Raw genomic sequence first — 17572 nt, forward strand, 5'->3', positions numbered from 1 at the left:
CTGGTGGTGTTTCTGGTGGTGGTATACAGGCTTGGGACTTGACTTACACTATACATGTAAATGTTACATGAACCTGCTGCTTGGAATCTTATTTCTTATTTAAGGTATGATTTTTTCCAACAACAACATTTTGTTAAGTGTAAGCTAATGAGGACAACTGAGCATTGTTTGGCAACACAGACAGCTCAGTGCCGGTGGAATGTCAATGTCAATTTTCTTTCTCACATTTTTCAATTATGTTCCAGCAATCCTTTTTCAGCCAATTGCCTTTGGCGAGGCGGGCTTTCCTCTTTCGCTTATTTGGTAAATCCACTGTCAGTCAAATTTGAGCTGGAGGGAAGCTCAGAAGTTCAGACAAGAATTGGGGGTGCTGTTTCCCACATTGGAATCGATGTCATAATGTTACCTATTGCAGCTTTAGGTTAAAGACAAAAACCAGTGTTTTGGTAGCAGCCATAGAGGCATGTCGTGTGTGCGGGTTGTTGTCGGTAGCGTGTGGAAAAAAACTGAAACAGAAACTGCCTCGGTGGAACATCAACACGGAGGCACCTAGACAACACTGGAGCGATCGCTATGGAAACAGTCAAAGCAGGTTGCTCAGACGTAAACAGGTGTAGGACAGGAGGAACGCAGAAGAGGAAGAACGATGCTCCACCGGCCGACATACTAGGGTTACACTTCTGGGATGGGAGATAAGGTGTGTGTGCATGTGTGTATTCATGGGGGGGGGGAAACACATATCGTGTCTCTCCATAGAGCTCATCCCGAGACGAACTCAAGGAGTTATACTGAAGTCAACTAACAACCTCGAATGAGTGCACAATGCATTCCTTTATCACTGTGGTCATGTCACTTAGAGGGAAAAAGTGTTGCAGCAGGATGAGGGTGTGTTTTTTTACACACACACACACACACACACACACACACACACGCATCTATTTGAAGGCTGGGTAGAGACACGGCGGAAGCACGAGGAACTGTTTGCTTCCCTGGGTTCGACGGAGCATTGTTCATTGTCATGCATGTTCTATAAACACCAACAGACAAAAGATCCCCATGCTACAGACTCAGCGGAGGGGAAACACCATTATTTCCATTTTATGATCCGACAGACTCATCCACGGCCTGGGTTTGACTGAGCCACGTTACTATCCTACAGTAGCTGACGCATCTGCAGGAGACTGTGGATGTCACAGAGATTCCCCACGGCTCTGAGCCCTTCTTGAAAGAGAGCCGTCCTTGATCGGTCTCCACTCAACTGGAGAATCCTCTCACTGAGAACGACCAGAGAAGCTCAACAAAAGACTCATTTCAGCCATTGGTAATACCATGGTGCCTATATCCTGGGTTCTCTTGGTAGATGACCCTTATCTCAAAAGGTAAGACACAAAGCTACAAAGAGAGGGCGGGGCGTGCAAGGGCTGTGGCCACACTGTGATTGCCTCGGGTCAACCTTGTTTTATGAAGAAAAAAAAGAAGTCAAACCCACAAGGGAGGACACCAAAAAGACCAGATTTTGGCCCGAAAATACAGAGATGACTACAAACTATAATTGTGGAACTTCCTAGCCGCTTTGAAAGAAGCGAACCAGGCTAAATTACAGAGCACTTACCCACTGGATGTCATTACAGAGTACAGGGTAGAGACACTCAAACTGTACTGTGAGTGCCCTAGCCACCCTGGCCAGACCAGCAGCTCCTCACTCCTGTTCCACACCTGCCCTGCAGATGCTGCTTCTGGCCCACCCTGCCACATATGGCCCCGCTCCTCCTTCCTGCCCCAAAGACTCTGCAATACCTCCTATCTGCAGCTACTCTCACAGGCATACCCCAGCCTTCGAATCAAACTGACTCTTCAGTAAAACAAAGTAAAGAGCTGTCTGTTGTGAGACAGGGAAACCAATAGACGGTATACACACTGGGGGCACATGGTTTACAAACACATGGTTTACAAGCCCTGCCAAGGCTTTAACCTGATTTACATGATAACAAGTGAAGACTGACCAACACACACACACACACACACCAGACTCACCTGAGCTGGGACTGCAGTTTCCCAGCCTTACTGATGAAGTCCTCCCAGATGGGATAACTGGTCTGTAGGCACAGAACAGAAAACACATAAACCATCACTAAGGAAACCAGAGCACACAAGACTGCATTAATTAGCCAGCATTTGTTATTGAGAACACTTCAAATCAGTTTGGACAAATAAAAAACGGGTTACTTGTTAGGCAATACTTTTTCAATATCACAGAGATTAAGGAGAAGCTAGTCATGGGTCTGGTGAGTTGTTGCATCAGTGCCCTGAGGAGGGTCACCCAGGGCAACCCTACAACCCCTAACAGACGGCCTGCATCCCAGACACATCTGCCCAGCAGACTGTCTGGATGGGCCTTCTGACACACTGCTCACACGAAACATACAAAAGTGTGCTTGAACAAGTTGACTGGTCTATGAGATCGATTGATAAAAGTAGTCTGTGTGCCTGTCTACTAGCTTCCCGTTGAAAGGCATGGTAAGTAAAATCAAGTAATGCTACATTTCACTGGAAATAAGGGATAAAGCCTATGCTTAAACTTTTGTTTGTAACCACAGAAAAAAAAAAAAAATCAAGTGTCAGAGAACTTAATTGGAGGCTTAGAAGGTGGTATCCAGCTGACCGTTTGACCTGGCCTGGCCATGTCAAAGCCTAGTAACCTCCAGGTCACCAAGCATTCCAACCGTTCCTTTACCCAATAACAGCTGTGAAATAAGATTTAGGCCACTATATTGGCTATATACTATTTTTGACCAACAAATATCCAACATATGGCTAAAATGTCTTATTTGTGGTCGAATCTTTGCTAACCGATAATGAGCAAACTAGTAATGAACTAACTAGTTACTCGTGACTCGAAGATTATGTCCTTAGTCTGCCTTTGATGACCTCGTCCTGGTTGGAGCCAAATAATCTTCAGACAAGTGGGGCGAGACAGGTCACTCGTTGCCTGCGTGGATGTTAGACAGCCACCAACAAACATTTCCTTGTGATTTTAAACACCAGCATTTAAAAAGTACAGTTTTTCTATATCTAGTTAACTCTTCTTGCAAAATATGCACCCCGGCTCAGATGAATGCATTAACTAAACATGCATCAGATGTAAAATATATTTTGTACTTACTTTCATGTCTCCGATAACACTTTGGAAAAGTCCCCCAAGCGCACTGCATTCCTTCTCGATAACAGCCTCCATGTTCAGGACCAACTGATGGTCAGTTAGTGGTCACTTTAACTGGTCACACCTGACGATAAAAGCTAAACCTTCCAAGAACTTGGCTAATGAGAAAAGTCTGTCCTTTATGTATTTATTTTTGTTTAGGTGGGGGGATATTTATCCTCAAATCCGTTCGATATTTTGTAAGCTAGCAACACTTATACCTTTACCTGAAATACAACAACCCAGCACGAGCCTGTGGCTGGGTTCAAAGCTCTCTCAGAACAGGGGTGAAAGAACCGAAGGCGACGAAATTAAAGCCCCCTCTATATTCCACTCTGAGAAACAGTCCATGGTTCCCTCGCCGATATCATTGTGATATTCAAAGTAGGATATAAAATGTCACTAATAAAATCCAGTAGATTATTTAGTGTTTTCGATAAAATAACAGAGCAAGCAGCGTAAATTCCGATGGAGACTCGTCTAGCTGACTGACAAACACAATACAAAACGCTTGAAGCCGAGTCTGGGTGTTAAGGATTTGGTTGCCAGGATATTGATTTTATCCCCCTATTAAGGCGCTTGAGACCTCCACATGAGCTTGTTGCGCTCTTCCCACAGATGCCTCTACCAAACATATTTTCATTAGACCAATTATAGGACATTTTCATGGGCTTCCTACACATTGTAGCCTAATATGTTTCTTTTGAACCAACGTTTACCATCAATACCTACAAATATTTAAGGTAAAGCAGTCAAAGTGTTTAGGATAGCCTGTAGGCTGACAGTTTTTGTTCTTTAGTGAATACGTTATCCGTTTAAGGCTTTGAAAGCCACGTAAACTGTTTTAGTTTATATTCAAACCTGGCAACCCTAATGCTTTGAAGTATGGCAGCTGTTATTTCGGTAATGTTGCACCATCTAGTGGCTACAAGAGCAAAATGGCTGAGCGGTCAACTCATAGAGTTAATCCAGTGGATCTCATCCCTGTCCTCAGGGACCCCCTGTCCTGCTTGTTTTAGATGTTTCCCTGCTCCGACACACCTGATTCAAATGCATGTTCGTTACCAGGCTTCTACAGAGCTAGATAACGGCCCTTTTATTTGAATCAGGTGTGTTGGAGCAGGGAAACATCTAAAACATGCAGGACAGGGGGTCCCTGAGGACAGGGTTGAGAACCACTGAATAATCAATTGTGTGTGTAACAAAACAGCAGCAGCCTAGCTACAGTAGGTAGCCTATCTGAGATATAATTCAAATGTTTCTATAATGATTCCTCACCGGGAGAGGTTTCCCTTGCTTTACACTCAGATATTAAGATGGGTAAATTTGAGGAGGTAGAGAGATAGCATGTGTGTGTGCGTAGGTGCACGTAATTGCCGAATCAGTCTGTTTTCCATGCTATATGTTTATGGAGGTGTCTGTTGCCAACCATCGCATGGGAGGTGAGACACCTGACAGGTAACGGTCAACAGACTAATAAACGTGTGTTCATGGTCACAGCTCCAGCAGCTGGTACTATTATCACGCTAATGTTGTACTCATGTTTGTTGACTGCATATCTGATAAGGAGTTGCTTCCTTTGCAGATCAACTTCCGGATCAGTATATAGTTACATACGCTGTGAGGAAATCTTTTGCTATATGGGTATATGAGTATTGTGTGATACTTCCTAAGAAACACTTTTGTTACACTCCTGTGTATTATTGGTAACATTGGTTATATTGGTGCTTCTTAATGATGTTTTTTTTCTTCAGATTCAACTTTATATTGAGATTTATATATATACTGTATATATATAAAATGTTTGTGTACAGTGTGTCATCTGTAATGACTTGAATCGTTCATTTTGACCTTGTTAGAATTAGCATGATGCTTTTTCCCTGAAATGACCTGTGAGTAACAGATATGATCTGTGAGTAACAGATATCTGTTACTCACAGATCATTTCTGGGGGAAAGCGTCATGAGAACCACCTCAACCTGGAACACAAAATTGGACCAAACTAAGGACCTCCTAGTAGAAGACCAAATTGTCATATTTTGCTGGTTACTGTTTCACTGTTTGAATCGCAATTCTATCTGAGATACCAGTGACAACATTGTTAATTGTTTCAAAAGGGGTTCTAATTAATTAATGCAATATGAGTAGGATAAATGATTGCAGATAACACTAGAAGGGAAAAACTTAAGGGACGTTTAAGTCATAGAGAATATGAATCTTTTATACAGGATTGCTCAAATTCTTCATTTCTCTTCTAACTGTGTGAGACTGCTAGCCAATCAGCATTCCCTCTTGCAGGGGAAATGAAAAGACAACCGTTTCAATAGCTGACTTGAAGCTGAGAATACCATTGGCTGCTTCAAGTCAGTCTGGCTGTAGGCGACGCCGGCGCTGCGTGAAGTAGAACGCACCTATTCTACACATTGTAGCAAACCAGGGGAAACAGACCAGCCAATCTGGCACAGAGGGCGGGTCCATAGGCTTAGATTAGGGGAGATGATAGAAGGAGTCTATCTGCCTGTGGAAGGGCTGCAGCCTCTTGGCACATGGCACTGGTCACACCTGCAGCCCATCAGGTGATCAGAATCCGTAGTACAAAATGCAAATTGTTTATAAGACATTAAAGTCAGTGTGAATTCTTGGCCTTGTTGAGGAGGCCAACAGCGGAAGGGAAGAAATTGTTTGTGCGGCGTGAGGTTTTGGTCCTGTAAGACCGCAGCCTTCTGCCGGAGGGGAGTGGCTGAAACAGGGAGTGTCCAGGGTGGGAGGAGTCGGCCACAATATTCTTCGCTCGCCTCAGGGTCCTCGAGGTGTGCAGGTCCTCGATAGATTGCAGGGGGGGAGGGCATACAGTATTTTACAATCACTATGACCATTTTTTAAAAACTTTTAACAAGTTTCCTAAACTCTTGACACAGTTAGCACAATGTCAGTTATGGAATCAATACAGTTGTGCGTAGAAGTAACCCACATTACTATTTGGATTAATTTCATGCTAGCATGTGTCTTATCTACTCTCAGGTGGAACCTAACCAGCATCAGAGGGATGACACTGCCCTCAATGGCATTCGCCTCATTTGTTCCAGACCTGCGGACAGGAGCCTCCTTTATACAATCGAGTCTCACACTGGACAGTAAGATAACACTTAAACAGCTCTTATGGACTTGTTTAACTTCTCTGTAAACTTTATCCTTATGCCTTGTGCGAGTAGTCTAAATGTAGGGTACAGGTCAGGCTTCTGTCTGATCATGTCATTTCTATGTAAAAATTTTAAGATATAAGGATTGCGGAAACAGTAACTTTACCTAATATATCCCTGGTAATTCACCCAAAGAGCACCCTCTGTCTGTTCCATGCTCCCTCGTGAACTCTTTTAGCTCATTTACCTTTCTCCCCCTTCCCCATTTTACTCCTCGTCTTCAGCTGGGGTCACTGGTCGAACCCTCGGTATTGCCCCGGTGGAGCAGTCCTCATCTCCTTCCAACTGCGTGTGGAGGGCAACCAGGGCTCTAGTGACGACACTGCCTTCAATAACATCAAATTCCGCTGCAGCAGCAACACAGTTCTGGAGGAAAACATCCATTTGTGGGGAGAGTACGGACCCTGGAGCCAGGAATGTCGCAATCGGGGCATCTGCGGCATTGAAACCAAAATGGAAGGGGTCCAGGGTCATGGAGACGACACATCTCTCAATGATGTGCGTTTCCACTGTTGCTCCTAATCCCAGGTAAAACAAACAAGAATATTGTAGTTTGTTGGTATTTATGGATTTATGGATTTATTTATGTATGTTAGATGTCTTTTATTTAAAGCCATTTAAGTAAATTCATCAATAGAGCATATACTGTATTGATGCCCCTGAAAGAAACATACCTGTGTAATGACTTGAATTGTTCATTTTGACCTTGTTATAATTAGCATGATGCTTTTTCCCAGGAAAGATCTGTGAGTAACAGATCCACCTCAACCTCAGAACCACCTCAACCTGGAACCCAAACTTGGACCAAAAACTATGGACCTTCTAGTAGAAGACCAAATGGTCATATTTTGCGTTGTTACTGACAATGATTGCTTCTTGTACACTTTTTTGGGAATAAACCATTTTCCTCTAAATAAATGTCAATCTTATTTACGTTTTCTGGGCATATTTTCAGTCAGCCGATGGTACTGTTTGAATTGTGATTCTATCTGAGATGCTGCCAATGACAACCTAGTTAATTGTTTCAAAAAGGTTTCTAATGAATTAATGCAATACGAGTAGGCTGAATGATTGCAAAAATCACTAGAAGGGAAAACTTAAGGGACGTTAAAGTCATAGAGAATAGGACAATTTTTACACAGGATTGCCCAAATTCTTCATTTCTCTTCCATTTTAGTTTACAATGTGAGCATGACATTAACTGTTTTGCCAAGTGTGTGTGCTAGGTGTGTTGGTGCGTAAAGAGTTTAGGAAACTTGTTAGAAGTATTGAAAGAATTGTCATAGTGATTGTAAAAAACTGTAAATGGAGCCAGCCCGAGGCTGCATGGGGGAAAAAGAGGGAGGAACAAAGAACCAGAGAGACAACCCTGTAGGAGCGTTGTTCTGCAAAGAGACTGGCTGGAGAAAAAAAGACTGTCCTCTCGCTCTGCTTTTAACCCCCACAGGACCAAACCCCATGAAGACCAACAGACCCCAGACGGGAAAAATCCTGATTGTATAACCCCTCTTGTGGCCCGCCTACATGTAGAGTCTGAATAATTGTAAACATAATGGCATATTGCCTGTTAATGTGTGAAGAGATGACGAAAACTATTTGACAACAATAATGTTTAATGTAACTGGCCCCTCTAACAGTACACCTGGCCCCAGCTTGCCCCCCCCCCCCCCCCCCCCCCCCCCCCCCAGTTGAAATGGTCTAGAATCTCCCCTGCATATCAAGTCTATTTATACAGACTTAAACTGATAGACACATCTGTGTAAACATTCACTTGTAATATACTGCGACCTAGGAGCACATAACTAAGCAGGTTCGGATTTTTGACAGGTTGTCAGCAGTGCAAGTCTGACTCTGCAACAGATAAAACATTAATACTGCGTGCAATGTATTCATTATTTTTATGTAATGGTAACGTGTGCTAAATTGAGAGGAATAAAACAATGCCGTAAAGTTCAAATTTCAAAGGACACTAATGAGAAAAATCTCTTATTTTATTTATTAAATTTATTTTTGTTTAGGTGGGGGGGATATTTATCCTCAAATCCGTCAGATATTTTGTAAGCTAGCAACACTTATACCTTTACCTGAAATACAACAACCCTGGGCTTCCTACACATTGTAGCCTAATATGTTTATTTTGAACCAACGTTGTTTACCATCAATACCATATATTTAAGGTAAAGCAGTCAACGTTTTTAGGATATGTAGGCTGACAGTTTTTGTTCTATAATGAATACGTTATTCGTATAAGTCTTTGAAAGCCAGGTAAACCGTTTATATTCCAACCTGGTAACCCTAATAGTTTGAAGTACGGCAGCTATTATTTCGGTAATCTTGCACCACCTAGTGGCTACAAGAGCAAAATGGCTGAGCGGTCAACTGTGTGTAACAAAACATCTGCAGCCTAGCAACAGTAGGTAGCCTATTTGAGAAACAATTAAAATGTTCTCTGTAATGATTCCTTACCGGGAGAGGTCTCCCTTGCTTTACACTTAGATACTAAGATGGGTAAATTTGAGGAGGTAGAGAGATAGCATGTGTGTGTGCGTAGGTGCACGTAATTGCCGAATCAGTCTATTTTCTATCAGTAGGCTATATGCTATCTGTTTATCGAGGTGTCTGTTGCCAACCATCGCATGGGAGGTGAGACACCTGACAGGTAACTGTCAACAGACTAATAAACGTGTGTTCATGGTCACAGCTCCAGCAGCTGGTACTATTATCACGCTAATGTTGTACTCATGTTGACTGCATATCTGATAAGGGGTTGCTTCCTTTACAGATAAACTTCCGGATCAGTATATGGTAACATACGCTGTGAGGAAGTATTTTGCTGCATCAGCCTAGCCTATGGGAAAACTTTCACTGATGTGAGATATCATTGCCATATTAGTCAGATACTTACTACAGTAGGCCTAGGTAAAGGCCATTTTAGCTTAGTGTAGTGTTTCGTAAGAAACACTTGTGTTACACTCCTGTGTATTATTGGTAACATTGGTTACATTGGTGCTTCTTAATGATGTAATTTGTGTTCAGATTCAACTTTATATTGAGATATATATATATAAAATATGTGTGTGTACAGTGTGTTAGCTGTATTCGACTGGACCATTGTGTGGCCCACAGGTCAGGTGATCACTTGTGATCCAGACAGGAAGCCATCCCTGCCTCTCTTCATGAATGGGGCGGAGTGGTTTCCATGGAAACCCATGCTCTCCACGAGACACCAAACTGTGTTCTGTTAATACATCTTCCTGTTCCATTAGTATCCCACCTGGACATGCTCAGAAGCCTTCCATTCTTTAGACACGGACCTCTGTTGTAATGCACGATTGATCCTAAATGTTTTCAAGGTAATATACAGGAAATATCGAGAGCTGAAGAAGAAATGTGATTTAACAGACTTCGATATCTAAAAAGCAATCCTGACACTTAACAGACTTCATTCTTACCCCCAAACAAATAGAAACGTCTGGCACCAATTTTAAGGTTAGTCCTCAGAACATAGCATACAACCCTAAAAGCAGTATGGTAAATTGTTTGTCATCGGGCAACTGTTTCACTCATCCTCCCCGCCCACCCGCCACTCCCAGATAACAAACCAAACACAGTCGACCACGACACACATCTCACTGAACACTGAGAGCAAATAGTTAGGGATCTAAGCCTGTATCCACTTAAGGCTAGCATCATTAGAGTCTATTGGGTGCCTGTGTAGTGTCCTGTTTGCCTAAGAGGTATACGGCTCATTGCAGCTTTACAGGAAGTCACCCACACACAATTGGGTTTCCTTTTTCCTCTTGCTAAGTGTTGAGCTGTGGTATAAGTGTTTTAAACGTTTGACCTTCTGTTAGCCTGCTGCATCGTTACACTGTGCTATCTGTCGGTGGAACAGCATATGTATGAATGAAACGGGTGTCATTCTTGATATTTTATAGAAACAACAAAGTACTTTGCATTTAACTTTACACCATTTCTTTATTTGAATTTTAAACATGATATATCAAAACCAAATGTCTAAATGTATATGCAAACAGGAGCATGCACATTGCAAAAAAACATAAACCGTTTGACACTAACTGATCCCAAACAAAAACCTACAAAAACAAAGAAAACAGGTATAACAGAAAACTACCACATTCTAACATCAGTGTCACTGTAATTAACCGCACCAAATTCTACAACACATACCCACACAGCGTTTCCCTACTTTACATGCAACAATTTCTATGACTCAACACCTTATCTACAGCTCTAACCAACCCACCAACTGTATCCCTACAGTAACAGTTTAGATGTCAGCAGTGAGAGTCAAAGTGTTTCTACCCATTCAGAAATAGCATTCTTAGTGACAAACCAGACCCATAGGTATTGTACTGTAGGTGCTTCTGTGGGGTAAATGGATGTAAAGCAAATATCCTCCCCTCTCTGCAGCCTAGGGCTGGGCCTTCACCCCCAGACACAGAGCCAGCTCACTCTTCTGGATCTTTCCATCCTTGTTGACGTCACAGTGGCCAAGCAACACTGCTCGCAGCTTGTCCAGCTCAGGGCCTGTGATGCTGGGCTAGGGAGAGAAGGAGGGTGGGGGAGAGAGGAAATGGTGTGGGAGAGAACAATATGTACAGTTAAGCCTGTTAAGATTTGCTTACATGATGTGTCTCTTTTGGTTGTTTAAATGTTTCCATACAGTTACCTTGCCCTTATATCAGTGGGCATGTTTTCAGTAAATACGCCTGCTCACCTTAACTAGTTCCATCATGTCTTTAACAAAGCCGTCCACCTCAGGCCCCTCCAACGCTCCAGTCTTGCTCTATCAAACAGGGAAGGGGATCAACTCTCTCTACATCCCTGTGATGAGAATAACATTCTTAAAACGAAGATAGATTTTGATAACAATATCAAAGCGAAATCTAAAACAAAAATGTATTTCTTATGTGATCAGACTCGTATTCGGAGAGGCAGAAAGAAAACAATATGTAAAATATGCACTGAGTACAATGTGTACAAAATGCATATTGAATATATAAGCATTAACATTCCACTGTTCAGTTTTTTATTGGTCTAATGATTTTTTATTAATGTGATCCTATTCATTAGAGAAGAATCGGGGTGGCTTTATTGAGCTTGTTGCATAGCTACAGTATGACGGTCATTGGCATAACTACAACACAATAATATATAATAGTTTCTTGTTGGACATGTGTTTAATTTTAATCTGAAAAGAAGCCTTGCATCTATCTATATCGTTTTCCTCAGTCAGGCTCACTCACAACATCATAGTGGTCAAAGATGTGTTCAAAGTCTCTCTTCCTCTCCTCTTTGCTGCAGGCCTGTAGAAACAGAGCGGCAGATTAATCGTGTGCATCTTGAGAAAATGAAGCTGTGGAATACAGGAGACGAAGGAAGCAGGGACTCACATCCAGTTTGAACTGAAGCAGGAAGTTTTCTTCCAGAGACAGAATTCTATTAGGGGTATTAAATGTAACTCTTATTAGTACAGAACATCCTTTCGATGTTGAAATGAGAGAAGGAAAATATCAAACCCTATATCCTTAACTATGCACTTGTGGAGATCTGAGGTGTTGTACAGGTTCAAGCAATATGGCAGCATTTTCAAGGAGCCAATCAAAACTGTCACATTCCTTCAGATCTCCACAAACATGTAGCAGTTGACACAAGAGCACCAAACACAGTCTAGCAGAATGACTGAAGGGTATAATACCTGTCTAGCAGAATGACTGAAGGGTATATAATACCTGGCCAAATCGTTCAAATCCAAGCGTCCATCTTTATTTTTGTCAAAGATCTTCATCTGTTAAAAAGAGGGATTGGTGTATTTTGAACAATTTTGTTAGTCTGAAGGACTTCAGAAGAATGTTGAGTCAACTTTCTTAGAATCCTGACATGACATAGAGACATGATATGACATATGACATGATATAACTAAGGCATTCCAGATGCAGTGCTGGCCAGTGGTAAACAGACCAAAGAGTGACCAGATAGCCACAGTTTCTCCTGAAGCTCTGGTGATTGACAGTCAGAGAGTCTCTCCCTTGTCTGAGGTGAAATAAGTCATTTAGGGGATAGAAAACTCAGCGATTGTCTGTCTCTCTGGAGCGCTGTGACCTCCCTATCTGCCCGGTGTCAGAGCTGCTCTCCTCTAAATGGGATTATGAGAGTCTAGAGGGTAATTTAACGTTCGTCTGAGTTACAAAGTATGAAATGGAAGAGTCTTTGGAACAGTGTACTGGCAGATGGGAAATCTTGGTCAAGCTCCACAACACGAGTAGTAGGAGTTAAAATACAAATCTAACTTTTCATACAGAACGTTCATGTCAGGTGCTCAAGTCGTGTTTAAATGATCGTTTTTTGTCACTTTTGTAGCATCAGCTGAAATGCTTGATGCTGCGCCAAGATGAAGTTGAGCCAAAAACTGTTTTATGGACCGAGTTAATGTCGGCCACACTAGAGGGTGATGGTTGCATTAAGCTAATTAGACTGCAGTCTGATCTCATAGGCCGCACCCTGCAGAGGAATAAATCATTTTGTCATAGGGAAAGAGTTTGGGTTGTGTTAGCTGCTTGCATGTGTGTTTCACGCATCTATGGTATGTTCCTTCAGGCAAACGCAATGATGTCACCTCTTACCATGGCATCTGTGTACTCCTCCAGTTTGCTGGAGGATACAGTTGTCTGTTGTTGTAGAAACAGATCTTTTAGGAAACTCTGTTTTAAAGGACAGACACACCAGTGTAAGAGTAAGACAAAGTAGGGTTAGGGTTTGTCATGCTGGAGCAGATGAAAGGGTTAGGTTATAGTTCAAAATAACAATATAGGGAATTAAACATCCTTATTTTAGGAGACTTCTGGACTTTACTTTGAGTCTGTTTACGGTAAGGTCAAAATTACCTTCAGCTCCACTGCAGATATGTACCCACTGCTGTCTGCGTCATACTTCCTCCAGATCTACAGAGAGAGAGAAGACAAAATGTCACATTCACACCAAACAACACACATTTCCTCATCACATGTGGCTGCATCAGAAATCTACAGTGCAGATCAGGTTAAACCGACGTTACAGGAACTGGCATTTTCGGTTTGAGGTTGCATGTCAAGCTGAGAATGTGTGGTTTCAGCTGTTTAATGATCTCTCATTAGTTGACTGGTCTCTTGGCCTCAGATTATGAATCCAGCTGCAAACCAGGTTTAAACTGTAATTCACCTGTTATTGACATTAACATATAAATGATGAGGGCCTCTGGAGGTGATCCCAGACCATCTGATAGGGCACTATATAGTTCTGCATAAAGGTCCTCAAAGACACAAAGGAGGAAATATGATCAACAGTGGTATGTTCCCAATCGGTGTGGATTACAACAACATAGCTCGTCCCACGCTGTAGGTAATTTCCTTGTAAGAAGTCTTCCTGTATCTTATTACTTCATAGTGACAGCCTCCTGGTCACTTTCCACATCTCAACCGTGTTTCCAGTAGTGTGTGCTACTACGTGGATTTATTATCCTTTCGGGGTCAGTGCTTAGACCAGATCTATAGTGCTCAACCTGTGTAAAGCAGTGATTTCCTCTTGGAACAATGTAGACAGGTGTGTGACACAGAGCAGGAAATATCCCTTTACCTGCATGAAGTCAACACTGTTGTCCAAGGCCGCCTCCCGGCGGAACACCAACAGGAAGTTCTCGTCCTCGGGAAGAATCATGTTGGCCAACTGTAACACAGGTTAGAGGCGATGGGTTTATGGAAGAGAAACGGGGATGCTACCAATCAATCATTCTTCCACACACTCTCCGCCATCTTGGACAGCAGGCGTCTGGCATCTTAGGCCACCATCTCCCACCACATCCTTCCCTCCATCTCCGCAGCGGCACTTTAGCTGAAGAGGGGGTGAGGCTGGCCCCATCCAGGGAGAGCCAGCCTGGCCGTGTTCCAGCACTTCCTGCTCTTCTACTAATCAAGTTGGGTCTCCATTAGAGGATTGAGTTGGACTCTGCTCAGCCACCACGCCCAGTCAAAAATTTTACACTCAGCTTTACAGCAGCAGCACAGATCTAGCGCAATGCACCAAGTTTACAGCTCAGGTGTTTGAAAACGGTGCCAACAGTCAAGAACCCTGAAGATCCTGTTAACTCTCCTCTTTTTCTGCCATCTGCCTCAGGGCTTTATGTCAGTCTAGTACGGTCCTAGAGTAAAAAGATGACTACATGGATGGTTCTGTAGTCTAAAGATGAGTCTGTGGCTCTTATCCTTCTACAGTATGTCCAACACACACATTAGCATCACAGTGGTAATATAATACTGTAGGTTGTCTCCTCTGGGTCTGTTTCAGTTGCTTTTTATACATAATTTAATATGTAATGGAAGGCTTTTGGCAATTTTGTTTTCTATGACAGAATAACTATAGACCAGCTCTAATGTTGTTCTAAGAGAGTCGTACAGACAAGCCCTTTTGTTTGTGGCACCACATCTAATCAATTCCAGTAGCTAAATTTTCATTGGTTGTGTCTGGCAGTGGGCTCTTGCTGTACATTAATCACAAAAGGCTCCATAAAATCTCAGCCTGCCAGATACAGAAGGTTCATCCAATCTACTTAACCTCAACAATGAATCAGAACATGGACAGCTATTGATTTTAGCCCTAAGTACAAAACTGAAAGAAGAAGTCATATGTTTTCTATTAAGGTTTGCTTTCATTTCTTGAGGGAATTAATAGATTTCAGGGGGAAGTCTTGATATTAGGCCACTCTGCTTATTCATTAATCCATCTGAAAGTGCAGTTTAGAGTCCCTCTCACCCTTCTTATTCCTCTGAACCACAGTCCACCTCAACCTCTTTACTCCGAACCACAGTCCACCTCAACCTCTTTACTCCTGAACCACAGGGAGCACAGCTCCAGCCAGTCCCTGGGGGGGGGGGGGGGGGGGGGGGGGGGGTGAAGAAAGCTTTCACCTCAATGGGGATAACCACTGAGAGAAGGAGATGGAGGGAAGGAAGATTCAAGAAAGAAGGATGGAGACGAAGAGGGAAAGATGGAAAGGATGAATCCATTAAAAGTGAGACTTCTAATATACCTCCTGGATCTGCAGGCGTCCATCTGCGGTGACGTCATACGCTGACATGAAGCGCTGCTTCAGTCTCTTGATCCTGTTCTCCGTCACCTTCTCCTGGAAGGACAGAGCAGGGGTCAACACCTGGACATGGAACTGGTGTCATTAATCAGCCAGTTACCATGACCACAAAAGCAGCTAGACGACAGCAGGCCAAGGTCAGATATGGATGCTGTTGTCTGTGCAGACTACTTCACCCTTATTCACATTTAGCAGATGCTCTTATCCAGAGCGACTTGCAGTAAGAACAGAGACATTCTCCCCAAGGCAAGTAGGGTGAAGTGCCTTGCCCAAGGACACAACGTCCTTTGGGGGGGCCGGGAATCGAACCAACAACTTTCTGATTAATAGCCCGACTCCCTAACCGCTCAGCCACCTGACCCCCTTCTTTCATATGTTAGCACAATGTGTCAACCCCAGGTCAATGTAAAAGGGCATTGCTATTGGCCTAAGGTGCTTCCCTAAGAACCACTAAAGGGAATAATCTCTAAGCAAATGAAGAGCTGATACAATAGAATAGATCATTCAGCCTACCATTACCAGACTGTAGGCATAACTTATACTACACACTAGCTTATCAAAGTGTATAATATATCTCATCAGTGTAGACTCATCAGTGGGGAGTATACACTAGATTGTAACTTTCATTACAGAGGTAATGTGTCAGAGTGTAAACTGTAGTCTGTCAGTGTATGATGTATGTCATTAACACAGGACCAGCAGAGGGGTCAGTACACACAAAAACACCCACTTGCAGACTTACTGGAGCCAGAATCTCTGGTCAGCCAGGTGCTGCTTAGCAACTGTTGGTTAATGAATAATGTTTTTTTTCCCCCACAATGGTTTCAGTTCCAATTATAGAGCTTGGTTATATTACCTGGCAGTGGACATGCATGAATATATTTCATTAACATTGGAATGAGTTTTTTCCTGGTATTGATTTATTGAATTTCACTGTATCTTAAACTTAGGCTAAAACTGAAATAAAACAAAATGCCTTAAATATCTTTTCGCATAGTTGACCTGCACAAGCTTAAATACAGGACGTTGTGAGCTCTTCTCTGACCAACCCCGCGGACATAATGTTTTCCCGTACCCATCTGCAAAGCACAACCAGTCCACTCACTTAGTAAAAGGGCAAGCAGATGTTGTTTTTGAGGACGGGTTAAAATACAGAGAAATATATAACAGTTTATTTACTTACATCCAAAATGAACATCCTGACATGTAGTGTCCTTACTGTTCTTTATTAACACTCACAAATTAAATTATTAAGTTGAATACACTAGTAATGACAAATACAGGTTGACTAGGTTGCATCAACAATTAAATCAATATGCAGACAATTCACTGCATTGCCTACAGTCACCAAGAAGTTAAATAAAGGGAGTTTGGGTGCTCTTAAGGAAATCAAGGCGGGCAAGCGATGGGTCACCTGCATTCTAACATTGGTCATGATTTTATTCCAATCCAAAACTAATTATTACAAGATTGAACATCAGCCGACTTACCTCTGGACCCAACTTCTTCATCATGTGACGGAAAAAGTCATCCAGCTCTTTACCCTCAATGTAACCATTATCTGGAAAGTTACATATATAAAGGACACAATTCAAACAATTACATTGTGACATGTCCCAAATTTAGGCTACTGTTTTCCATATGAAATCTTCGAGGATTTAAAATGCTCTATGAATACATTCCCCATCCTCTCACCGTCGGCATCGAAGTGTTGCCAAATTTCCAGGAAACCTGCTGCATCCAAGTTATCAAAGGCGCACTCCATGGCGATTTCTTTATAGAACTACCCGATGCACAATGTGAAGTCAACTGCTGTCTGGCTTTCAATTTATTCAAAATACGGCCCCCTGAATGCAATCAATTCTGAAACCACACCTCCTTATGACGTTTATGAATAAAAATGAAAGTTGTACAGTGTTTTTCGTCACTGTACAGTAAAGCAAAAAATGCACATGAAATTTCATTTTGGGTAAATAAATGTTGGACAGCAAACTGTATCATATTGTGTATCCGCGCGCGTGAGCCGTAACA

The 17572-nt window shown here is 42.4% G+C and overlaps 2 protein-coding genes across 4 annotated transcripts in view; both read right to left on the minus strand.

Moving 5' to 3' along the window:
- mtss1lb (MTSS I-BAR domain containing 2b) overlaps positions 1 to 3720 on the minus strand; it is a 35643-nt gene extending 31923 nt beyond the window's left edge. For all 3 annotated transcript variants that reach the window (XM_047042866.1, XM_047042867.1, XM_047042865.1), the window contains exons 1-2: positions 3164 to 3720; positions 2035 to 2096 (exon numbers count right to left, since the gene is read on the minus strand). In XM_047042866.1, the coding sequence (XP_046898822.1) occupies positions 2035 to 2096; positions 3164 to 3235 (134 nt within the window). In that variant the 5' untranslated portion in view covers positions 3236 to 3720. The remainder of the gene's footprint in view (positions 1 to 2034; positions 2097 to 3163) is intronic.
- Positions 3721 to 10357: 6637 nt separating this feature from the next.
- On the minus strand, positions 10358 to 17396 carry LOC124477575 (secretagogin-like). The gene is made up of 11 exons (XM_047035468.1): positions 17237 to 17396; positions 17032 to 17102; positions 15485 to 15577; positions 14035 to 14124; positions 13308 to 13364; positions 13047 to 13124; positions 12156 to 12211; positions 11817 to 11862; positions 11670 to 11729; positions 11141 to 11209; positions 10358 to 10963 (listed from the first exon to the last, which is right to left on the minus strand). The coding sequence occupies exons 1-11, from the start codon at positions 17304 to 17306 to the stop codon at positions 10835 to 10837; spliced, it is 819 nt and encodes a 272-aa protein (XP_046891424.1). The 5' UTR covers positions 17307 to 17396; the 3' UTR covers positions 10358 to 10834.
- Positions 17397 to 17572: the final 176 nt, after the last annotated feature.

The sequence above is a fragment of the Hypomesus transpacificus genome, chromosome 2 (assembly GCF_021917145.1).
Source record: "Hypomesus transpacificus isolate Combined female chromosome 2, fHypTra1, whole genome shotgun sequence".
Lineage (NCBI taxonomy): Eukaryota > Metazoa > Chordata > Actinopteri > Osmeriformes > Osmeridae > Hypomesus > Hypomesus transpacificus.

Bases quoted from the DNA above. Each gene is read 5' to 3' on its own strand.
- LOC124477575 (XM_047035468.1), bottom strand. From the start codon at position 17,306: ATGGAGTGCGCCTTTGATAACTTGGATGCAGCAGGTTTCCTGGAAATT. The intron at 17,103-17,236 runs GTGAGAGGATGG...GTAACTTTCCAG, and splicing joins GCAACACTTCGATGCCGACG to ATAATGGTTACATTGAGGGT. The intron at 10,964-11,140 runs GTGAGCAGGCGT...TTCTCTCCCTAG, and splicing joins ACATGATGGAACTAGTTAAG to CCCAGCATCACAGGCCCTGA.